Here is a 26131-nt window from a genome sequence, read left to right as displayed (position 1 = left end):
GGCAGGAGCTCTGTTCTGGTAGGCAGTTCAGACACCAGCACAAAGATGGTGACAGCGTCATTGTCCCCTTGTCTCTGCCTTGTCATCGCCCATCTCTAACCAGCAAGTGCCTGTGCACTGCCCCTCCAGGTAAAGCCCCCACCTCTTACACCTTCATGGAGCCCGAACCCATGGTAGCTCCAAAGCCAAAATGTTCCTCCTTGACCTGCCAGGAGGGTTCTGCCCAACAGGACAGCCCTGAGGTGCCCATGGGCACAATGTGCACTCAAGGGCACAAACCGTTGCCCTTGGGTGTACAACGAGGAGATAAAAGCATCTTTGGACTCTGCTTATGTACGTGTATAATCCAATGATTGTCATAATAATCCTCCTCCAGCTGAGATAGGGAGAAATTTATTCTTTTATGAAACAATAAAGGAGATTTAGTTGCCTAGAACTTTACAGCACACAGGTGAATGAGAGCTCCCTCTCTTCATGGTTGTTTTGTTTTGTGTTTGACAGCTGTTTGTCACTTGTGTAGTTCATTACAGGACATAGCTAATTTTCTGTTCCCTGCTGTTTACAGAGGTGGTCTTTTTAAACTTGTATTTAAGAGACCTTCTAAAAACGCTGATACATAAAAAGGGAGTCTAATTTGGCTTATGGTTCTTTTCAAGACTGGCTTGACTGAGAACAGCGATTTGACACTTCACTACACCCACCCAAACTGAAGGGAATTCTATTAAAAGCCTGAATCGCTAATCTCGGTTGCAATGAAACACAATAGCTGTGGAGCAGGGGTGATGTCCCACGTTGCAGAAAGGGAGCTGGTAGTTTAGGAGTTCCCTGGGGCTGGGGGGAGGCTGCTTGTCTCCTCGCAGGCAGGTCCACAAGAGCTTTTCTTTCCCTGTGTGCCTCTTTCACCCTCCGCTGTGCTTTGGGGCGGGGGAATGGGTATCTGTGCATAACTTGAAATTCCACTTCGTCTTTTGAGAGCTCCGAAGGACAAATAATACCTTTGAAGTTTCTGTGTGATCCTCAAAGACATTCCCTGGACAGAAAGTTCTAAGCATCTGGTTTTTGAGACCTTCAAAATCGCATCTTGTGGAAGACGCATCAGCTTTCAAGGACTTAGTTGTACGCAGCCTGATGCTCGCAACAGTCTCGCTCACCCTGGTTTGTCCCCCCAGACTTCTCCGCGTAGCCTGTGGTTCTGCAGAGGGCTATGGGGAGACATTCCTTCTTCAGCTGGACTGAGCTCCTGGGGTAAACACCTCTCCTGCGGTTGTGCTTACCTCTTTTTCCCTCAACAGGGAAAATCTGCTCTGAATTTTTCAGTCTCGGAGTAGTAATCCTGCATATGTTTTGTTCAGATCTTTGCAAGAGTTTTTCTCCATTGAGTTAGAAATTAGCATTTCAAATTCTATGGGGGAGAAGTTGCCAGAGTTTTTATATTTTAAGCTTAGAGTTTGGAACGGAATCAAAATATCTAATCCACTTCACGTTCCGGGTTTGGTTGTTCCTCCCTGCCTTATGAATTGGCATCCTGGTCCTGAAGGCATTAAACAATATTGTGCCAGTCCAGAAGGCTTCTCCCGTGAAATATCAAAGTACCATTGCACCGGTTAGCAACACACTTTCCAATAACTGTTAAATTAGCATAAGTGGCGTGAGGTTGTAATGGAAAGAGTTTATGTTCATCAGCCGCAGCTCCTGGGTCACAGTGTTGGCTGGGGAGGCACATGGAAAAACACAGGACTAGTCTGGGAGAAACAGGGAACTGAAATGCTCTTTGGCTGCCTTTCATGGGTAGTAAAGCTTCCTAAGAGACAACCGTGTTTAGAGAGATCTGTAATAGAGGCCTTACAAATCAAATCGATTTAATTCTTAGGGTGCTAAAGTGTGAACGTGCAAAAACCGTAGTAAGAATTTCTCAGCAGTTGGCACCTTGTCCTCAGTGGCTGAGTGAGTACTTGATCCGTTCTGCATGCTAACACCAGGCGCTAATTTTAGATCGCAGGGACTACGAAGAGTGCAGTTTCTAGCTCTTCACTTGCTATAATTTTATTATGGCAAATAGGGGAAACTGGTCCATAAACTTTTTCTCTCCCAGCAAGGGAGGCATCTGCCTCCACTAGCAAGGAATATCCTACCATTAGCGCATAACACAATACATAGTTTTTAATCCTATTTTAAAACAAGTACATGTTCAGAATTTTGTTCTGAAAATGAGGCAAAAAATCGAGTTGTGTAATATGGCTTATTATTCTAGCATAAAAGTCCATCTAGAATTTATTGAGCTGATTTTGCTCACGTATCTTTGGTATAAAGAAGCAGTAACTTAGTGCAGAAGAGGATCAGGCCTCCTGCACGTATTCTCCCATTGTTTTGAAGGGTGAATTCGCTGCTGCGTAAATCTCATAAAAGGTTCAAAGCTCCACGGCAAAAGTATTAGTAAAGTATTAGTAAAGGACGCAGCCATAAGCAGGTTTTGTCATCTGGGATGCGTGTCAGCCTGGCGTATTATCCATCGAGTGCTTTGTTTGCATTTGGTAAATACGATGAGCTACTGGCTTTGTGCTGGAGTAGAACTTGGCAATGGCTCATCCAGTGAGCACGACGAGCCGCTCGTCGCCATCCTGTTTGGTTTGTTTCGCAGGATTGCTGGGGCATGGTTCCGTCCTGTCCCGGTTCATTCCTCTTTTGGGAGCAGTCGTGGGGACAGGTAAATGCATGTAATACACGTATAGTTCTGCTCCAGAGACCCTCCTGTGCATGGTTTGGGCCATCCTCTGCTGCATTTGCATAGGCCAGGGATGGGTATGTGGCCACCTTAAAAATAGGGCAATAACTTCAGCGTGTTTTCGATCAGAGGGCAGAGAAGGATTTAGGAAAAAAAATACCAGGAGAAGAAAGTGTATGTATTGGTGCTGGCAACTCACAGGGCAGCTGCCATATCAAGCAGCAAATAGTGGCAACTAAATCAGGGCAACACAGAATGGCGAGAATACAGCATGTTATCCCCTGGCTATGGCAGCATGGCCGTGCTCCAGCTGGGGACCAGGACACAGCCACTATAATCAATAACTGTGATACCCGCAGGCCCTCGAGCCTGCGCTGAATGGGAACCCTGGGAGAGAGCCCAACCCCGCCGTACCAGCCTGTCCTATCCCATCCCAGTTCATGGAAAAATTATTTTAGATCATCTCCTCACTTTAAACATTTTGAGAAGCGTTAATATACTTTCAGCGCAGTGGAAATAATCACCATATGGCTGTAAGATTTGCCATCTGTCCAGGGATGCTGAAATACAATTAGTCCGTGTAGTCCATTTATCAATCTATAAGTGACAATATTCACAGTCCTGGCAACTTTGGCTGCTGACAGAATCAGCACTTGTGTAGGCCTACCTGTCTGGCTTTATTACAATCAATATACAAATGAGATGGAAAAAAATCACGTTGTTCAGCTGTGTCCTTCACTCTTGACAGAAACCAACAAAAAAAAAGTCTATATTGGTGTAGATGAGACTGAGGAAATGTTATGCCTTAATTTTTGTAGCACTAATTGGAATTTTATGTCTAGTAGACCTTAATTTTGTAAGGCAAAGCCAGATTTACTTGCAGTTTTTCAATCAAGAGGTACCAGCAGGACAGAGGGAAAAATTCATTATTATTAAATCCTCTCCTGTTGTATTAATTTCCAAGGCACAAAGAGCTAAATGTTAGAAGCGTGAGAAATGTGATCTTCAGCATCATTCGGGTAAGATTCTTCCAAGGTTTCTTGCTTGACTTCAGCAAAGTGAGAAGGTGGCTTTTCAGCAGAGTGAATAATTTTTTTGAAATAGGGTCAAGGGCTTTTTATTTTAAAATTCCTAATGATCTGACACCATAGGGGCTCTGACTTTTGGCTGCTCCTACAGATCCAGCCCCTGGTAGGTGTCCTAGTGTGGCCGATCAGGACCATCAGCCTCCTTAAAACTCGGGTTAGATTTATAATGGCTAATACATACCCAGAAAATAACCTGAACTTTTAATGTGGTTTTACATATTACCCAGGAAGTATCTTGGGTAATAACTTTATCATAAGAATGTGTGCTATGTTTTGTTTATTGCACACATTTTCAGCCAGCCCACACTGATTTTTGAGACTTTCTGACATGAATGTAATTTTTTTGCATCATTTGCATTATAGCCTGTAGTTATGGAACCTGCATCCCATGAAAAATGCTGGTGCTTGAAATTAAATCCTCCCATAGCCCACAGCTCATCTAAGCTGCACCTCGCAGGACTCACAGTGGTGGAGGCATCAACGTGTAGGAATCAGAAGTGTCGAGGGAGTGGGATTGTGGGATCAGAAATAGGCGCCTGTTGACGTTCAGGAACTTCTGGGATAAGTTTCTCCTAGTATTACCTCCAAATGTGTGCACTTTGCTTTATTGTGGAGTTAGCAGGTTGTAGAGGTTTAATTTTGTGGGTTTATTGTTGTATTTTTTGTGGCGAGGGAAGTATTGGGTCTTTTGTTTTGTAGACTGCTTCTCATAAATGACCTGTTGGTTAAGTTTTTCAGATTTAGTAGTTTTTCCTTCTCCGAAGCTCAGGAGATTACCAGAGGATCTTCACTTTTGTGCCGCAGTTGCTGACAGGTTTTTATACCAACAAATAAATGTACATATCTGAGATCTGTACTGTAAACCTGATGGCAACAGATGGTGTTATATTTTTAAAGAATAAAGTGAATAACATTAGCTTCTAAATGTTTGAAATCTCCTTTGCGTTTTTAACTTGAAGCAGAAGAAATGTGTCATTCAGCGATCTTACTGGCTGCTAGTAAAATACATTAAAGAGCTGCGTCCCCAAGTTCCTTAGAGAGGTGCTGCCTGTGCCCTCGCAGCAACCAAAATACTCCGCTTGTTGATTCTATTAGTCTATTAAAATTGCCAGAAAATGGAAATCTGCTTTCTTCCAGATAGTCTAATTTAAACTGGACTGAGTGGGGAACGGCGCTGGCTTTACATGTGCTTGTTGGTGTCCGACACCTCGCCTTTCCCGACCATGGCTGCAAGCACAGGGGCTGTGCTTGCACTGGGACCTCTCTTTGCTGTTTTTAATGCACCATCTTTGGTGTTCTTGACTACATTTGATGATTTTTCTCTTCTAGATGGTTTGCTCTAGAAGGAGGCTGTTAGCAATGAATCTGTTTAAACATGGCAGTGCTGTTTGCCAGCCCGGTGCTGTTCTCAGCAACAGGCAAGTTGATACACGTACCAAAACCCCAGTGCAGGCATTGGTTTACATCTTTCAAATCTCATACATAGTAAATCTCTTATTCTTTAATCGCGTTGAATTTTTCTGTGCTTAAGTTTCAATGAAGTCGTGCATCCTCGTATTAAGCCATCTGTCGGCACCCTTTTTCTCGCTGTCTAATAAAGCTCTCGGACCCGAGTGTTTTATTAGCCCAGGTGCTCTGGCAGCGGCTGCGGTCACAGCGTGTACCAGCACAGAGTGTGCGCTGCCGGCACGTGGTGCTGGCCACCGAGACAAGAAAAGCCCTATCGCTTTCCTCTGACGTTACGGCTGGTAGAATTCCTTATTTGATCCTTTAGGCAGTAGATCAAAAAGAGTTATACAACTTGTTCTTTAAACTGAACTGATTGCCTTTTTTTTTGTTGGGTTTTTTTTTCCCCTAATATAAGTGGAAGAAAAGCCTCAGGGGAGAGCATTTGAATAGGGTAAGGGAAAGCATATCGATAATTACATGCATGGATTAGTGCACAAAGGTAACTCCCCTCCAAGGATCTGCTTACTTCTGTGGCGTTTGAAATAATGGAGCGTTTAATCATATTATTTTGCAATAGTGAGGCTTTGATTATGCTACTGATTAAAATCAACATTTCAGATTTCTTTGTGCAAAGATAACCTCATCTGCCATGCAGATTCTTATAGCATGGGAGAAGAAAAAGTCCTAAACATAAAGATGCTGCCCCGGTGCTGTTGGTGGGTTTTGCACACACAAACACATACACACACATGGTCTTTCACTTCAGTCTTAGGTTTGTAGGTACAATGTATTTTGATCATATATCCTGTGACATTTAGCATCCTCATTTTTTAAATGAACACCAAGTAGCGCACACAACCTCAAAGTATCCCCGGCCTTGTGCCACACGGAAGACATAGTGCAAATGATTAATAAAGGACTCCGCTAGCGTGCTAAAGCATTTTCCCACTGGTTTACAAATGCAAAATTAATGACTCTCTTTCTCCAGCATTGTGTTACATTATTTTCTACTCCTGGATCGTTTCTCACCAATGCTGGCATTCAATGTGTGTGGCATCTGAGGTGGGGTGCGAAGGTACCCGATGCTCCACATGAGCGACTGGGGCTGCTGGCACCTCATGTCAAGGTCAAGGCCAGTGCTGGGGCTCCTGGGGAGCACTTGTGGGGCAGGTGAGGGCCCTGGGGGGCACTGCTGCCTGGTTCTGGATAGTGCTGGAGAACTAGTTCAGATCTGCACGCTGGCTCCTTGTTTCTCTGTTATAAAACAAACCAGCTCCTGTGGTGTTTCACCTGTGAATGAGAAAATGCACAGTGGCACGGAGCTGTGGTTTTGTTCGGGTTTGGTTGGGTGGCTCCAGCAGCAGGGAGGCTGAGGGAGCTGGGGCTCTGGAGCTGGACAAGAGGACACTGAGGGGTGACATTATTAATGTTTACGGATATATAAAGGGTGAGTGTCAGGAGGATGGAGCCAGGCTCTTCTGGTGACAACCAATGGTAGGACAAGGGGTAATGGGTTCAAACTGGAACACAGGAGGTTCCACTTAAATTTGAGAAGAAACTTGTTCCTGGTGAGGGTGGCAGAGCCTGGAACAGGCTGCCCAGGGGGGTTGTGGAGTCTCCTTCTGTGCAGACATTCCGACCCGCCTGGACACCTTCCTGTGTAACCTCATCTGGGTGTTCCTGCTCCATGGGGGGATTGCACTGTATGAGCTTTCCAGGGCCCTTCCAACCCCTGACACTCTGTGATTCTGTGCCCCGTGGTCGGGAGCTCAGTGGGGTGCCCATGGGCCGGCCCAGCCCCAGCACCCCCCGTAATGAGCTCCCCAGGGGTCTCTCCTGCTCGAGCCTCCCTGTGCTGCGGAGGGGCTCACCGAGAGCTCCCCAGCGCAGGCCCCAGCACCTAAAATGCAAGGCTGCTGTGTGCCAGCGCTTCATCCTTCCTGACATGGGCTGCACGGGGACGTTTTGGGACATGTGCTTGGGTCCGGGAGCCCAGGGAGCTGTCACCAACCTGGGGGTGCCTGCGTGGGGGGGTGGGCGAGGATGCTCTCCCTCCCCTACACACTCACGCTTCTGCTCCGAGATTTACACTCTCAATTTACAATGGCAATCTCTCGCTGTAATATTGCAAGGCAGACATCATGCCACAGAGGAGGCTGTGCTGGAAGCATTAACTCTACTGGAGCTGGGGCGAACCCAGACAAGGTGATTTTTTACCAATCCAAAGAAACAGGAAAGATTTGGGGGTCTGTTAATGTGCTGATGCATCCTCATTTGTCAACAAATGTAAAGGAGATGCTGGGGATAAACAAAGTACTGGTATTTTTTTTGGTGTAATGGAGTTTGAATTGATCCCTATGCAAATGGGATGTGAGCATTAGTGGGGTGCAAATGTATCGATTCTATTTCAATGTCTTCTCAGGAAAAATCTCTGAAGTAATCAGAGTAACACAATCAGTTTCACGCACTCATGCCTCAACTATTTTATTTCCTAATAAACAACCTTACCTGTAGACAATGAGTTCAGGGTCCTCTCAGTTCCTGTCACTTGTGTGTGGGTACCCATATGTATTCACAGTGTCTTGAAAGGTTAATGGCCACCTGGAGATAGCCCAAAAATAAAGTGTGAGCTTTTTCACTGCCTAAGTTAAGCCTTTTAATTTGTATTTTAACTTCATAAAGGCATAATGGTATTGTGAGACCTCACAGATGTTACAATGATTTTCTTGCCGAGAGCTTTTGTCCTGAAGATTTATTCTTTTGGACTTACTCAGCCACAAATCAAAGATGACTTTAATTAAAATCTGTGCTTTTAACAAAAAATTTCTTTTTTAGCTAGCTAGGTTTGGGTTTTGGTTTGGGTTTGAGTTTTTTTTTTGGTCTAAGTAATTGGAACTATTATGTTTCCTACGAATGCAAAGAAGCACTTTTGCTAATTACATTTTGTCTGTTGAAAATAATAATGCCTGTAAAAGAAGTAACCTAAAAAAAAATGTATTTTTTTTTGTGTGAATTTCATATATTTCTGCAGGTGAGCACAGAGTGGGTACCAGAGAATCAGGACTGTGGTTACTTGCATGAGTTGCATGACCTTGCCCTCGATTAGCCCTGCTGCCAGTTTCAGCACTTCTTTTCAACCTCATCGCAAGATCGCTCTGCCTACAAAATAGGAATTTCGGCAACTGAAAGACTCAAAGGACTTTGATTAAACTGTATTTTTAAAATAACTGGGGCTGACGTCCTGTCCCACCTGCCTCCACATCACATAGGAGCAGTTGGTAGAACCATTGATAGCTTCTCTCTGGTCTGGAAATCCTGATAGTTTTTACAATAGACTCTTTTGTTGAGTGGTGAATATTCAGTTGCTGATTTAACCTTTACATTCATGTAATCAAAAATTTCCCCGTGTGGAAGATCTGGTATAAAACTGCCCTGCAACAATAGCAATAGCAAAACTACAGAGAGGAAATGAAGCGACTGAATGTTATTCCCAGGTTTGCTACTGGCTCTGTTATCCTGGGATGCCATCTCACTCTCGATGGCTGTTTCCTCAGTGTAAAATGGAGCCATTACCCACCTGCTTGCTTCACGCTATGAGTTTTGCACCCTTGCAAGTTGAAACAGGCTTTTGCTTTCTGCTGGTTGTGTACGCTGGCAGCCGGCATTCGAACCTGCCTGTCGCAGCTGATGAGATCCGACTGACCCAGTTTAATTAGCATATGCCAATTTGGGCAGGGAGCAAGCTGCCTGCTTTCATAACGCTGGTTTGCCGCTGCCACATCTGTAAAATGTGCAGGGTTAGCGTTCACCCCGCCGCTCCCAGCTCTGCATGTTGCCCATACTGGCTGGGCCCAGCCGGCCATCCTGGTCCCTGACCCCAGCCATGAACTGGGCTGTGATGGATTTTGAGGTTACACTGTCTCAGGAAATTGGGATAAGGTAGCTGAATTTGCCTTGATTGTGGCAAACGTAGGGGGGATGCGCTTGTCTTGAGGCAAGGAGGGGTCCCCCGACTTCATCCTCAGTCATTGTGAAGGAGCTATTAATTCATGTGGTTTTCTGCTTCCTGAAAATATTTGATCCAAGGTGGCATGAGCCTTCAATACATAGAGTTAACAGGCTGGAGGATAGTGGACTCCCTTTTGCTTTGAGCAAAGATTAATTTTGTGTATACACTGCAACTAGTGTGCTAATTACCATAAGCTATAACTTCTCCCCATGAGCTGTAACTTCTCCCCATGGCAGTTATGTCCTTCATCACAAGTCTTCCTTTACTTGGATTTTGGTGTTTTGGGGGAAGGGATTGGTTGTTTTTTTAGAGTTTGAGGTGTGCGTGTATGAATGAGTAGTGTTAGGGGTAGATGAAACAGTATTTTCACGGGTAAGTTTTAGGCATCGTTATTTGCCTGGCCTTTCATTGAGATGAGTATCTCAAATAGGAGAAAAATCTCTGTCTGTGAACTCAGGAGCCATCACGTAACAGCAAAATCTACGAAGGCAAGACAGCAGCAGCCTGGCAGGGCAGCTGTGCACCCCGAGGCTTGGGGACGCTGGTGCCAGCACTGCTGCTGGCTGGAGGGGGACATTTAGTGACTTCTGGGGTCATGGAGGAGCGGCAGAAGAGCTGGCCACCGTCCAGGGGCAGGATGTATTCATTCGGTGTTCTTGGGGACTGAAGGCAAGTGTTTGCCTCACAGATGTGCTTCTAGCCTTTGGAGCTGTGCATGCGTTTTTGGGAAGTCGGAGGCACAGGAAACGCTCGGTGGCTTTGGGAGCTGGTGTGGTTACTGTCCCACTTGTGAACAGGAGGAGAGGGTGGCTGTTGGGGCTGGGGGAGAGCTGGGGACCATGCCTGCACAGCTGGCCGTGCTGGGAGCAATGGGAGCAGCACTCCGCTCTTCAGCAACATCGCCTATTTTCAAATTATCCCAAGTACAAGTGGGACTTCAAATTACATTATATATAAAGATATACATAAACAATTAGTTCTTTTTATTGAACTTTCCGGCAGTAGTAGCAATGCTCAGTATAGGTAACTATTGACACCAAGTTTATCATGTTGTATGTAGCGAATACATTTTTTTGCATCATGACCACAGATGGGGGGTATGTCACAATGCAAGATTTTGCATTTGTATCTACTCCTCTTCTTTCTTGAAAGATCCTCATTATCTGCTACTTGTTAGAGCAAATCCCCACAGATCTGCTGGCACTGTCAGGCCGTATAAAGCTCAGCGTGTGCATGACGCTGGCCTGTAGCAGGAAACACCACGTTCCAGAAACTACGCTGACGTGCTGTCTGCAGGCGTGTGCGCCCTCCACTGAATGGCAGCTATGTGAGGACGTATTCTTTTAAAAATCATATTTATTCCAGTTGGTAAATTAGACATCCAGTGCAAAGCTGTTCTAGTGTTAGTATGGGGAGAGCACACATAATCCTGGCCTGTAAACTAGGAACCCTCTTCACGGAGAATTTTATGTGATCTGTTAATAAAAGTTTCAGCAAAGTGTGCAAATGTGGTTCTGCTTCCAGTGGAGTAACAGAGCTCCTGTCACAAGTATGTTTGATGTTCCAGATCCTGCAACAGGTAAAGGAGCTGCTCTGTTGGGCTCTGTCAAGCCTTGTTGGGCTCTGTCAAGCCTTGTTGGGCTCTGTCAAGCCTTGTTGGGCTCTTTCAAACTGTAGGGCCCTGTAGGGCTCTGTCATGTTATGTCGGGCTCTGTCAAGCTCTGTTGGGCTCGTTCTATGTACTATGTAGTGCTCGGTCAGTTCTGCGTCCACCTGACGCACCCTGTACACTTTGCACATTTAAAAGAACGTGGGTGCTGACCCTGCAGGCACCCACGTGAGTCAGCGTTGTGTTTATTATCAAAAGGATTGCTTGAGTACAGAGGATCTCCCATCATCGGTGCCCGTTTTGGAGCTGGCTCCACGCTCCATCCCACCATCCCACAGCCCTTACGGTGCTGGGTGCCAGTCAGCCCAGAGTCTTCACAGCTCAAGTGATTGAAATCACTGGTTGTGCTCATGATTCAAACGATAAACAAGGAACTGTGAATTAAATAATTTGAACTTTTCCTAAGTGAGAGATCATTCCCGTTGATTAGCAAGAGTAATAGGAAACACATGGCTTGCAGCTATTCACACACTTGTAAGATTTGGCATGGTTATATATTAACCAGAAAGTGATAGTGTATCTCACACAGCTGTGGATGCAGTTAATTAGCTCCAGAGTCTTAGCTTTTGCTTTCTAAATTCTTCAGAAAAGGTTAATGACATATTTCTACATTAATGGAGAATGATTGCTTTTTACTTGAGATTTGTCTCACATGACACAAGGATGGAAATGAAAAGTTGGCTAAAAATGAGTAAAACTGTGACTTGAAAATTGCAATCATATTTATAAATCATGCTGGCCATGTTTAATAATAAAAAAAGCTTATCAAAGTGCATTTTCTGTCTTAATCAGTATTATTAAACAAACAACTATTAGCTATAATTTAGGTTTCCATTTGCTACATTTCAAACAGCTTTACTCTAAACAGTAGATGTTACTGTCAAATTGATTTTTAAATGGATTTTTTTTTTTTTTTTTAAGAGTCTTTAATCAATCATTAACAACTTTGGTTAAAATTCATGAGCTTTTAAACACTCATAAATTCTCTTTGTCTTCTGATTTACGAGGCCGTAGCCCGGCTGGCTGCTCCCTGTGCCCCTGGGCACGCTGGCACTCAGCATGGCATGTACTGTGGGGATTTCAAGTCAGCATTGCTGTTTTCAGCCTAAAACTTGAGAAATACCTGTTAAAATATGAAAAAAAAATGGAAATGAAGGACAACCTGGTAAATGAGGTCATTCCTAAAATGCTTTTTTAATGTCAAAAGTGGCAGGGGAGTAACACGGAATGATCCTTCTCAACTTAATAACCTAATGAAATTTAACAAGGGAAAGTGTAGAGTCCTGCATCTGGGCAGGAACAACCCCAGGTTCCAGTATAGGCTGGGAAATTACATATTAGAGAGCAGTGTAGGGGAAAGGGACCTGGGGGTCCTGGTGGACAGCAGGATGGCCATGAGCCAGCACTGGGCCCTTGTGGCCAGGAAGGCCAATGGTACCTGGGGTGGGTTAGAAGGGGGTGGTCAGTAGGTCAGAGAGGTTCTCCTGCCCCTCTGCTCTGCCCTGGGGAGACCACACCTGGAATCTTGTGTCCAGTTGTGGCCCCTCAGTTCCAGCAGGACAGGGAACTGCTGCAGAGAGTCCAGCGCAGGGCAACAAAGATGCTGAAGGGAGTGGAGCATCTCCCGTGTGAGGAAAGGCTGAGGGAGAAGTTTGGAGAAGAGGAGACTGAGGAGTGACCTTATTAATGTTTATAAATATATAAAGGGTGAGTGCCATGAGGATGGAGCCAGGCTCTTCTCGGTGGCAAACGATAGGACAAGGGGTAATGGGATCAAGCTGGAACACAAGAGGTTCCACTTAAATTTGAGAAGAAACTTCTTCCCGGTGAGGGTGTCAGAGCCTGGCCCAGGCTGCCCAGGGGGGTTGTGGAGTCTCCTTCTCTGCAGACATTCCAGCCCACCTGGACATGTTCCTGTGCGACCTCACCTGGGTGTTCCTGCTCCATGGGGGGATTGGACTGGATGATCTTTTGAGGTCCCCTCCAATCCCAACATACTGTGATACTGTAATGTGGAGCTCTGTAAGGCTGTGGTAAAGTGTTGTAAAAGCGCCTAATCCGGCATTTTATTTGAAAATTGAGTGCCACAGTTTTGTAGCTGCCTGTGTGTGCTTCACCACTCAAAGGAGCCTGGGTGTTTCCCCCTGTGCAAATCCTTACAGGACGTTGTGTCCTGGGGACAGTTTCTCTGCTCCAGGGGGTCAAAAATCTTTGTTTGCACCCAGGAAGACAGAATGAATTTTAAAATTTTTTAAATAATTATAAGCGTTAGAAACATACCTTTACTTCTTACTAAAAGCCCCACATGAATGGATGGGTAGATGTCTATTTCAGGCCCTGAGCTTCATTATGCATTAATTTATCCACTTGGATGTGTGCATACAGCTCCTGTTGACAACAGTAGCTGCTACAAGCCTCCTGAAAAAATGGAGATACATAGTTTTTCCATTCATTCTATTTTTATTATCTCCAGATTTACTTTCTGTGCTTACTGCTTGTGCTGCAGAGAGGCCAGGTATAGTTTTAACCATGTTTTCTGGAACTGCTAAAATGAGTTAGCGGAATTAAAGTTGTCTGTGGAACAGATTTGTGCAGGGGCAACTTCTGAAAGTTTAGACTGCAATATATAGGTCATATTACCAGTAGCAAAACAATTATTAGTAGCATCCACTAAAAATATAGAGCCAAGTAAGAGGCAAAATAAAGTCCAAATTGTTCTTCTCTCGGGGAAAGTACGTGTTTTTAGAATAAAAGAGTAAGCAGCTCCGGTGAAACTTCCCTTCCCTGCATCCCTTGTTGCAAAGAAACTCCATGAGGGAGTGGAGCATCTCCCGTGTGAGGAAAGGCTGAGGGAGCTGGGGCTCTGGAGCTGGACAAGAGAAGACTGAGGGGTGACCTCATTCATGTTTACAGATATCTAAAGGGTGAGTGTCAGGAGGATGGAGCCAGGCTCTTCTCGGTGACAACCAATGGTAGGACAAGGGGCAATGGGTTCAAACTGGAACACAAGAAGTTCCACTTAAATTTGAGAAGAAACTTCTTCCTGGTGAGGGTGGCAGAGCCTGGAACAGGCTGCCCAGGGGGGTTGTGGAGTCTCCTTCTCTGCAGACATTCCAACCTGCCTGGACACCTTCCTGTGTAACCTCATCTGGGTGTTCCTGCTCCATGGGGGGATTGCACTGGGTGAGCTTTCCAGGTCCCTTCCAACCCCTGACATTCTGGGATTCTGTGTGATTCTGTGACCTTTCTGGGTGTTAGGCTGCTAATCCTGTGTAATGGATGATGGAAATATTTTCAAAATGTTACAGAGACGTGTCCCTTCTTTCCTCCCAGCTAAGGATGGGATCAATTTTTAGCATGTGAAATGAGGGTCACGTTCAGTGAGAAACTGATAAGGAAGAGCTGTAGCAAACGCTCCTCTGTCACTGCTGTTACATGACATTCTCATTGTAATGTGAGCTTATTTCATGTAAGTATTTCACAGCTGTCCATCTAGAAACCTGCGCGGCAGTCCCTGGAAAATGTAAAACGTCACATATGTCTCAAAAGCAGAAAACCATTGTTTCATTTTGTCCCTCCTGAGGCCTTGCTGGGCTTTGCAAGCTCACTCCATTTTTCCTGAGCTAATTCTACACTTAAATCCCTTCATCTGTTAGATATTCATAAATTTACTCAACTCTGTTTTAATTTAACTGCAATGTTCGAGATCATGTGTGATGTTTGATACAGTTTCTACACACAGTACCCAAAGCTTTTCTATTCTAAATATGCACAGGTGGATATACAAGGAGCTGAGGATTAGAAATCTTAATGAAACTGTAGTTCCAAAACTATGGGACCAAGAAGAATAGAGTTATATATATATGCATAGGAAAGAATAGCGTGAGAGCACTCTCTGGCCTTTCACCTAACTCTTCATTTGCTTTGTGCAAAATTCAGCCTGGCAACCCTTTCAGTTTCCATATGGTAAACATTTTTGAGCAATAACTCTGTTGTAGTACAGTTGGGTTTGAATCCTGTCATAATCCTGTCAAGTGTAAATTTTCATTATATCATATTTTGTATGTGATAATATATTGAACAGTACATTTAATACAGACCGCTATATACTGTAGCTTTTAAGAACTAAAAGCATAAACACATATATAAAAGCACAGTAGAGCTTGGTTTGCAGTTCATTTCCACTTCTAAACTTGAAATAAAGGTATAGTTGGAAGTGAATGTGGTTTTACGGCCTTTATTCTGATCTTCAACCTAGATGATTTGTGTGTGTTGTTTTGTTCTTTTGGTCCTGCATCTTCTCTGCTTTATGTGTGATTTGCATTGTCACGTGTTGAAGGTAAAACAAAACCCCTCCACTGGGGGGATTTTACAAGTAAAAGCATCCGAGGAGGGCTGGTGTTTAGGAATGGGGTGTCCAGGGCAGTACATCACCCACTGATAGCTGATCTGAAGGGCAATATATATATCTCAATACAGGGTTTCGGTCGTTTTTCTTTCCCCCCTCGCTCTCCGGGATAATTGACCGGCTTTGCATCTGATGAAATTTTCATGCACATCCACAGAACAGTGTGATTCTAAGGAACAGAGATTAATATTTCAGTAATTATACCGTGCCTGTGGATTGCTGGAGTTGTTGGTGCACCCGCAGAGGGACCCCAGCTGTAGGTGGTGGTTCACAGGAGTGCACCGCAGGAGGAAATCCAGCCGGGGGGCTCGCTGTGGCTTTTGGCAAAATATGTGGATGTAGAAAGAAAGAACGCATGTGAGTGTGCTTTCCTGGAAATAAATATTTTGAGGAAAAGGTGGGTACCGAGTTAGTATAGCATGGGGAGAAAATAAAGGAATGCTTCCTGGGTTACGGCAATAGCTTCAGGGCACCGAGGGTCACGTAGCGATGCTGAGGAGCGGTCCCCAAGCCTGGGCTGCGGCTCGGCAGGGTCACTGCTCTGCCTTTTCACTTGGGGGATTGCCAGGCACTCTCTGTCTTGTGCTTTCAACGCACCCGGTCACGGCTGGGCTTCTAGGACATTTCATCTTCCGCAGACTCATGCATCCATTTCTCCTGTCCCTCCCTATTCCAGAGAACAGCCCATCTTCACCACCAGAGCCCATGTCTTCCAAATTGACCCCAGCACGAAGAAGAACTGGGTTCCCGCAAGCAAGCAGGCTGTAACTGTTTCCTACTTCTATGACAGCACGAGAAACAGCTATCGGATTATCAGTGTGGATGGAGCCAAGGTAGGAGGCTGATGGTACCCGGCGTGTTTACTGTGCGGAGAGGATCGTGACTGTCAGCCCTGGCTGAAGATTGACTTAGGTGGCCTACATTGAACACTTAAGTTCATAAATACTCCCTTTTTTAATATAGCGCATTATGGACTCTGGTAGTGATAACTGAAAAAACACAGGGCGCCTTGAGAGTGATTTTGCCAAACATAATTGATTTTTATCTCTGCCTAGTTTGACTTGACAATCTCAATGAGTTTTAAGCGTCCAAATTGAGTCTGTAGCACAGTATCTAAAACCACCACCCGTACTAGATAGATAAGGCTGAGACCTTTTCAGTGAAAAAATGTTCTTTTTAAAGGGGATAAGGAGATGGATATGTGCAGACTAGTGCTTTTAATGTAAATGCCAACTGCATATTCACTTCTGCCTGGTTGAACTGTTTACAGGTTAGCACTTAATTTTCTTGAGCTTTTGCACTGGAGTTCATCAGCCTTAGATGACAAATTAGGCACAAAGACTTCCCCCCCTCACTCTTTCTTTCTTACTTTGTTTTGCATTACCATATAGTGTGCGAAATTATTTCCATAAGAATCCTGTTCAGTCAGATTGAACGAGTTGCTCAGATGAGTGTTTTTATTACATACCAGGGTTATCCCTCTGATTAGTCCCTCCCAAGTAACTTATAAGGTGATTGCTTTTCCCTAGCAGACCCCAGTCGGATGTATAAGTTAAAGCATTTCACTCATGTACAAAAATCATCAGTCATTTCTGTCAAAGCACAAACCACAGGGTAACGAGACAAGTTTACGGCCTGTTTATCTGTGTTCCTGTTTGGATGAGGGTGTTAAATTATCACTGTCCTGGGAGAGGGAGATCACAGAAATCATCCCTTAATAAAGCTTTTCTATCCGTCACGCTTATTTCACATGCTTGTTTTTCCAAACATCTTCTGTGCTGTATTTGGTTATATATTGGCTTATAAATCAGCCATACTGCCTGTTTGGATTGATGGTAATGTTTCTTTGACATTGGTACAGCATTAATATATCACCATCATTATACTGCTTGTGCCAGCGTGTTCATTTCCAGAGATGCCAGCTAACCCCCCGGCTGCCCGGTTTGCAGTCAGCACACACAACCCCTGCAACTTGCCAGGGAAATCTGAGCCCCCCAAATTTTCTGACACCCCTTGGATGCTCCTGCACCTGCTCAGGCGAAGCTGGGGCTGGTGGTAGCGAGCTGGTGGCTTTACAAACCGCGGCGTGTGCGCTTTCCGAGCCAAAACCTGCTGTACTCGCAGCGGTGGGTCGCTTGGTTTGTGGATGTGCATGCATGCATTAAGACCAATTAATGAAAAGAAAGTAATTACTGCATGTGGCAGAAGGAAGCTGAAGGGGCAGCGTATGCCCACAGCCAGAGGCTCCTGCCCAGCGCCGCAAAGTGTCTGCTGAGAACAAGATGGGCATCCAGACTTTGCTTTGTAATCTGCCCAAAAGACATTCCGAAGGAACCACCCCCCAGTTTCAGTGCGTCCCAGAAGAAGGTGAGCTTTCTGTCGTTAAAATTCTCCCTTGGGGCTTTCCAAGCAAGAATCAATTGCTGGCCACATGAATTATTCCTCTTGTATTGAACCTTTGCTGATTAAGGAACCGGTCGAGAAGAGATGCTGCCTTCACTCCCACCTCTGGAGAATCCCCGGTTACCCTCCTGTCTGTTTTAAGAGTGCTGATTTAGAGAAAGGAGGACATTTATCCCCAGCTAAGGTTAAAAGTTGCTTTCCTCCATCAAACAACTATTGTTTAGCATTTGACCTACTTTTCTAGCCAAAAATGAAACTGGGTAGGACTGTGAGGGAAAATATAGACAGCATCGGTTGGTGGTGTCCTGCTTTCCATATGTCTCGCTTACTTATTAGAATAAAGCCTTCCATGTATTGGTAATACCAGCTGGATTAGCATCATGGCATGACTGCTGGCAAAAGTTATCCCTGTTTTAAGAATAAGAAAGCTGAAGCTCAAGGAAATTAAAGGACTTGTCTCTAGAAGGAAGGTGATGAAGGATGTCTGTCTCTTACAACTCTCTCGTTGTCTGAAGTGCAAAGTGGCTGTTCTAATAGTTTATTTTAGGTAAACATCTACTATAATTCCTGTGTCTTTGCAGAAAAACAGGTGCTGTGGACAGTAAGCTTACAATTTATAGCAAAAGATTTCACAGATACCATAGGAGTATGCACTGGGTGATCTTAACCAAGATACCATTACCAAACAAGAATAGATTAGTATATCTTTTAATTACATTATGATTGACTTGTATGTTGTCGAGAAAGTAATTTTATCATGATGTTTTAAGAAGTTTCTAGCCAGAGGCTGTCTAAACTGCAGCATAATGAATGCTGGAGGAAATGATACAGTAAAATGCAAGGGCACACACTGGTTCAGAGTTAATGAGGCAGCCAAGAGACTTTACCCTATGAAAGTGCCCAGTGTCGTGGGCAAAAGTCAACCCTATTGCAAAATGACAAAATACGGTGACGATGAAGGGAGAACATGAACTTGTAGGTGCCCGGTTGCTGTGTAGCGTGTGGGGAAAGCCACACAGGGCTCCTCATTACAAGTGACCTACATTACTCTGCTTTTCAGAGGGGTAGGTTTGAAAGCAAAAACTACTCGGACCGGTATCCTCAGTCATCCTCTGGAATAGTGCATGGTAATGCCCTGGTTGGTTTGTTATTTCTTTATACATTGGAAATATGTTACACTCAAGCAATATAGACAAGGGGGAAAGAATTCTAAACTCGTTTCTGTATAGAATTTGGCTATAGAATTCGGCTGTTCGGATGTTAAATGTCTACAGAACCTGTGACTGCAGCAGCATCATTTTTATCTTTTGAGAAAGAAGTTGTTAATAATGAACATAAAGCTATCTTAAAAATTACTACTGAGCAATGAACCGTGTGGTGAGACATTTTGAGACAGCGGTAGCAAAGTGACCCAGTAGGAGTCAGCTCAGATATCTCTGGGACACGCTTAGACAGATTACTACCAAAAAATTAAAACAGAGTTTAAAAAGATGAGTAGATTGCAAGAGTAATTTTGGGAAGTACATGATACAGAAACAAGGACTTAGTGTTTCCGAGAAAAAAATACTGTCGGCTGACACTCAGTCCCAGTTGCTAGATCATTTAAAAGACTTCATTACCTAACAATTACCTTGAATATTGAAGATCAGCAGCTAAGTTGGGCATAATTGTGTGAAAGTATTGAAGAGAGACCCAGAAAAATTGCTGCGCTTGGAAAGCAAAATCAATGGGTCTATTTCTGAAGTAAATTGCAATTAGTGCGAATAAGAATATGGACCGAGTTTTGCCAATCAGTATTCACATAATGTTCCCCAAAGTGAACACAGTACATTATATGGTATGATGAAGCTTGATTAAGTGGCATATAGACCCTTATAATGGGATCTATCAACGAGTGGCACGGCGAGAAGGGATGGGATGTTTTCCAGAGCAGAGTGAAGCCGGCAGGGACAGAGCCCCAGCTGCAGGTGATAGCAGATATTTAGGAGGGTAAGAAGGGGCAATATGTAAATCTGCTAATATTTTATATATTTTTGGCTTCCTCTGTTCCCGTACCAGTCCTAATTGCTACCTAATTTAACAGCTACCCACCTCTTTGTGACCATGCTTTTTTGGCTCTCACAACCGGAGGCAGGCGTCCTCAGCACACGGAGGTGCAATTCGGAGTTCTTTCAGTGCTCTGTTCAGAGACTCAAACCAAAGAATTGTATTTGCCTGTGGAAATGGAATTATTTTAAGACATAGCTGTTAAAAATATCCCAGGGTATTTTGCCAAAAGGTGACTCTTAGGTTTAAGCAGCTTTCCTTTCACAGTGGAAAAATTGCAGGGTATGGTAGCAAGGATGAAATTCCTTCATCTGGCTGCTTCTTTGTGTTGTTTTTTTCTTACCTTGACGTAAATTCTTCATTCAACCAACAGCACTTTCTTCTCAGGACAAAAACACCAAGTAATTTAGATATTACAAAATTTTTGGCACTGAATTAAAGAAGGTTTCTGGCAATGCTACCTCGCCAGGGCCCTGCGTTGGTGTGGCGGCGTTCAGCTGTGCTTCTAAGACTCATAGATCTGATTTGTGATAATGTGTAGCAGAAACAATCACAAAATCGCTTTCCCTCTTGGCATTCAGAGTACCCGTGTGTGTTTGCCTGACCCCGTGCTCGCTGAATTAGGTCATGTACCAGGTTTTATGTTTTTTAAATGCCTGAGTTTTTTAACCACCTACGTTTTCAGGTTTAATAGTTTCATAGTGAAATGGTCAGAGGACAGCCCTGGGTAGCCACAGATGTAAAAGTGCATGAAAAGTGACCTTGCTAAGTGGCGCGTTGCCTTTTCTTATAATGCGTATAGAGAAATCCTGAACTAAATGCTGTGATTTTTGAAAGGTGTGGGTGAGCATAGATGTGTGTTTCGTCAAAGGGATGGAGATTCCTTTATTTCCCTTCATGCTGTTTCTTCCAGGCTGGGTGGGAAATCCTTTCTTTTCTGGTCGTCCCAGAAAGAGTGTCAACCACAAAACAGGGGGACAAAGCATGGGCTCAATATTGCTTATACTTGTCACGCTAAGAACCAACACAAAAAGGACCTTTCATCAGAAAGGCAGCGTGTGACACTTGTTACTGTTTGAAGACCCAAAAGACACATCCCATCTTAAGGGTGACACCACATTAGGGTACGTCGGTGGAGAGGTGACCAGGTTTTGACCTCTGGAGGTCCGAGGTGACTGATCCAGTATTCCTTGACCATACCTGTCCACAAAAGAAACCTCCATATGCCATAAGAAAAGATTTCCAGTCCTGGCTGATTACTGTAATACAGAAATTTGAGCATATTTTATGCCCTTCATCTTCTCTTTATTGTAGTATGTTAAGTATTTCATGAACTATTGGAGCAAATTTCAACATGATTATTAGCACTGGAGATGATACTGGAGCCATAAAATAGTAATTCCAACAAATGGAAGTAATTAACCCCCCACATAAAAGGAGGAACATCTTTTGAAATACAAAATCACGGTATAAAATATAATTTTAATGCATAATCCTATCTTCTAGTGTGCATAATTTGTACGTATGTTACAATAAACATCTCATTGCTTTTATGCTAGCCTGATGACTATTAAGTAAAAACATTAGTTGTGTTTTTGTGATGTTCATATGTACATAATATAATAGGTAAGTACTGTTGAGACAGAAAAACTATAATAATCATAGAATGATAGAATCATAGAATGTTAGGGATTGGAAGGGACCTGGAAAGCTCATCCAGTGCAATCCCCCCATGGAGCAGGAACACCCAGATGAGGTTACACAGGAAGGTGTCCAGACGGGTTGGAATGTCTGCAGAGAAGGAGACTCCACAACCCCCCTGGGCAGCCTGGGCCAGTGTTCTGTTACCGTTACTGAGAAGAAGTTTCTTCTCAAGTTTAAGTGGAACCTCCTGTGTTCCAGTTTAAACCCATTACCCCTTGTCCTATCATTGGTTGTCACCGAGAAGAGCCTGGCTCCATCCTCCTGACACTCACCCTTTACATATTTATAAACATTAATAAGGTCACCCCTCAGTGTCCTCTTGTCCAGCTCCAGAGCCCCAGCTCCCTCAGCCTTTCCTCACACGGGAGATGCTCCACTCCCTTCAGCATCTTTGTTGCCCTGCGCTGGACTCTCTGCAGCAGTTCCCTGTCCTGCTGGAACTGAGGGGCCACAACTGGACACAAGATTCCAGGTGTGGTCTCCCCAGGGCAGAGCAGAGGGGCAGGAGAACCTCTCTGACCTACTGACCACCCCCTTCTAACCCACCCCAGGTCCCATTGGCTTCCTGGCCACAAGGGCCCAGTGCTGGCTCATGGTCACCCTGCTGTCCCCAGGACCCCCAGGTCCCTTTCCCCTACGCTGCTCTCTAATAGGTCATTCCCCAACTTATACTGGAACCTGGGGTTGTTCCTATCCAGATGCAAGACTCTACACTTGCCCTTGTTATATTTCGTTAAGTTTTTCCCTGCCCAGCTCTCCAGCCTGTCCAGAAGACTGTGCTGCCTTCCAGATTTTTAGCATCGCTTTGAAGGATTAAGGGGGGACTCTCAGTTCAAGGAAAATGTGCCCTTAGGGGGTGATGCTGGTGCCTCCCAGTTACTTCTGCTACATAGACCAGGACTTCATGTTCTTCCCAAAGACATCTTTGGAATAAGAGCGAAAGAAATTAGGGAAAATAACAGACCCAAATGATCTTAAAATATTTGTATTGTTTATATTTGTGGTATACTCAGCTTGACTAAAGTTACTAGAATATTTGGTTCTCACTAGATGTTAAAATACCTTGAGAACGTGCAGAAATACAGCATAAAGGAGCAGCAGAGCTGTCAGCTGAGGCTGACACTACCCACTTGCATCACCCTTTATTTGTTCAAGGTGATATTCAGGAATTCAGGCTGAGGGGAGGTGCAGGATTTAATAACTGGGAGGATGGTACATTGCCTGGAGATGTGTCTGCAGGAGAATTTTCAATGGTTGCTAAGACTGGTTTAGATACTAGAGCAAGTAGCATTGTGCACCCAGGTCCTTGAGTGCTCAGAGGATTGAAGAAGCAGCACTGTTAGGGTTCAACTGCAATAGTAATTCCAAAATTGCTAATACTAGTGGAGTCGAGGGGAAAGAAAAATTAAACATGTTTCCACAAATAAGACCCAGGGCTACAGGTGAAAGAGAGCTTGTCAAAAGCTGAGAAATGGAGCAAAGTAAATCCCAGGAAATGTGGTGGGTCCCTTGGGGCTGCATCAGCCAGAAATCCTGATCGTCTGCTGAGAACGTGTTTTGGTTTAAATAAAAAGTCTGGAGTTGTAGAACTCATATAACTTAAATGTTTCTATATTAATCTCATTCCGAGTTATTAACTTTGAAATGTGAAATGTTCGTTGTCTGGATTATTGCTGGAAGTAAATCCTTCAGCAGCTGGTTAGTAAGCTTAGGAGAGAAGATAACACAGTGCTGGCAACAGCTGTATCCTTGACAGAAGAACAGAAGCACATCTGGCACTGTTTGATCCTGTCTGGCTCATTTTGTCCGCTTGTGTGAACAGTGTGTGTGTATCACTGGCTCAGTGGAAGGACCACGCACAACTGAGTCCAGAATCGATGCTGCAGAAGCATTTTGTAAACACGATTTGTGTTTAAAACCTGTGCTAGATGATTCCTTGTTGTTCTGGGTCGGCTTCCCCTTTTTTAATGTCTCCATAAAATATCAAGCTCCATCAAAGAAAGTATTTCAGTGCGTAACTGCCTCACAGAGCTGTTTCTAGTCACCAGACTTGAGTAGTAATGTGGAATCCAAACATGCCAGAGAGTTTCATTAAACCATGTGATGTTATTGTAAATAAACCTGGAATCAAGCAAGGGATACCTGGTTTAAGTCATGATCCTTGAACTTTGCGAAGCTTCTGAAGAATCTTAGTCGAATTTTTGGTTAAAATAATCCATTCCTGTAGTTAGGTGAAAATTGAGGAAAAATTCAAGATTTTTAGTGACATCATCAACATAGACACAATGTGGTAGAGTTTGCAGATAGTTTCCCTCCTCTTTTTTATTTCACTGATTCAAAGCAAAGCCTATGAGGTGAGACTATATCAGTTATTTGTTCCCTTCTCCTCCTGGCCCCGCTGTAGTGCCAGAGGTATCTAATACTTGGAAATCCCTATGTATCAGACATGCTAATCAAGTCATGCCAGATGGAGCCTATAAATAAACTACACTGCATTGTGTATTCTTAAAATGTGGGCATCAAACATAATTCAAGGCAGTAGTTTCCAAGTTTTATCAAAAAAAAAAGAAAATAACAAAACCAAGCATTGCTTCTTCCTTGATTCTGGATTGTGAAGTTGTACCTAATGGCACAGTGGTTGTTGGATGGAAAATGCGGAGTGGTATAAGTGACTATCAACCATTGAACATAAGCTAAAGTCCAAAGCTGATTCTCCCTGAGGAGCGAACAAGATAATCAGATGAGCCCCAGCTTTATTTTCTAACAGCAAAATAAGGGATGAGACATTTTGAGGATGCAGAAGAATTAGTATTTTATATTATCTCATAGATACATCATGTCTTCAGTTATGGTAGTGTGTTGCTCCTAAGTGTTGCTAGACCTGGTTGAACTTGATTGTCATCTAACAGTGGCAACAACTTCAAGGTGCCAAGTAGAACCTGCCATCTCCTGAAAATAGCGTACCTGCTCTTCTTGGCTATTCCTCATGTCAAGGGACAGTTTTTCCAGATTTTAGAGAGGAAGTGGCAAGATGTCCCATTGCTGACCGCCCACTGAGGTGCGTGGGTCATTCAAGAGTAGAAGAGTTAGGTTATGGTTGGACTCGATGATCTTAAGGGTCTCTCCCAACCAAAATGATTCTATAAGAGTTAGGTTATGGTTGGACTCGATGATCTTAAGGGTCTCTCCCAACCAAAATGATTCTATAAGAGCCTTTAAGGATGGCACATGGCCATTTCTGGCTTCTGCAAAGGGGCCTTCAGGCTTAAGTGAAGCTGTTGTCATACAGCTTGAAAGATGCAGAAAACATGTGCTTAAATTATTCATATAGGGATGTGGTTATGATGTGGTTATACTCTACAGAAAGACTGCATCTTTCTATTAAATCCTCCAAAGTGTGAATATTATATATCTATGGGGTTTCTCAATTGTATCTAATTGTAGATAATGCAACCTTCTCTTTCACCCCTTTTTAGTCACCAAAAAAAATAATAATATCCATTGTAAGCAACTCCCTGTCTCCATCAGTTTGAAACTTTATTTCTCATGTGAAAATAACACAAAAGCATCTCGGTTTGTATATTTTATAAAATGTTGCATGCAATTCCTGGGTAACAATTTGTTCCAGTGTAGAGGGTTTGAAAGTCCTTGCTGGAGATTTTCTTCCTGAAACAGCTGCTGGTGCTTTGGATCGTGTGGGTGGGTGGATGTGTGTGCTGTGCCTAAAAGGAAGAAAAAATTCTAGTCAGATGTCAAAGCAAAAATAGGAGATTTCAGAGATTTAGACTGGGTGGAGGAGGTGGGAAGCCAGCTCTGCAAAGATGTTAATTACCTTGGGAAGAAAAAGAGTGCAATGGAGTAGGTGTAGCAGGAGATTTGCTTAATAGAATTCACATAATCACGAACCCACTTCTGCTGCATTTAGACAGGTTCTCAGCAAGGGCTTTACAACAGAAATATTTTACCCAGGGAAAAACAATTATTAGTCTTTTTATTGGAGAGAGGGGCTATTTTTACATCTCTTTTCATGAAGGAGGACAAGAGCTGTATAATTTTTGTTTGATTTGTTGGCTTTTGGGGTTAAAAATGAATGTCATCGTTCATTGACTTGTCATGGGGCTGCAAGGTCATGCGAACAAAACCAAAATATGTGCCACTGTAGAAATGGCTCTTTTGCAGCAGACACTTTATTCATAGAAGGTGGAATCTCCTCCGTGCAGAGCTCATGTTGGGAAGCAGATGTCTTGGATATTGCATGGTGTCCTGGCATCTTCCTCGCCGCAGAGTGTGCGTGAATCACAGTGATTCCTCTTCCTCTGCTACACGTGATGTAGCTATGGAAGCTTTTGGAGTCCATCGATGGGTGAAATAACTACTGTCCTGGTTAACTGCATAGAGCAGTAGTTTGTAAAAAGTGGTGGCTGGCCAAGGTCACTGCACCATAGGGGTAAAGTGATGGGTACCCAGAGCAAGAGTCTGGATGTTCTGCCTACCCTGTGCTCTGATCCCCCCCCAAGTTGTGCACAGACGATGGAGAGGAGCAGGAGGGACAGCCAAATGGACACACTCAGTGCCTTTCTTAACATACATTTACAGTGCTTCCACTCTGGTTGATCCTCACCCTCAGCCTGCC

At 43.9% G+C, this 26131-nt stretch overlaps 1 protein-coding gene across 1 annotated transcript in view; it reads left to right on the top strand.

Moving 5' to 3' along the window:
- The window catches only part of HOMER2 (homer scaffold protein 2), a gene marked incomplete at its 5' end in the record, with an annotated part of 54839 nt that overhangs the window by 7762 nt on the left and 20946 nt on the right, over positions 1-26131 (top strand). Inside the window, one exon of the mRNA XM_080351237.1 lies at positions 16022-16178. Within this exon, the coding sequence (XP_080207363.1) occupies positions 16022-16178 (157 nt within the window). The remainder of the gene's footprint in view (positions 1-16021; positions 16179-26131) is intronic.

The sequence above is a fragment of the Nesoenas mayeri genome (assembly GCF_963082525.1).
Source record: "Nesoenas mayeri genome assembly, chromosome: 11".
NCBI lineage: Eukaryota > Metazoa > Chordata > Aves > Columbiformes > Columbidae > Nesoenas > Nesoenas mayeri.
The sequence above is the reverse complement of the archived record's forward strand: the minus strand, read 5'-3'. Positions and strand labels throughout refer to the sequence as shown.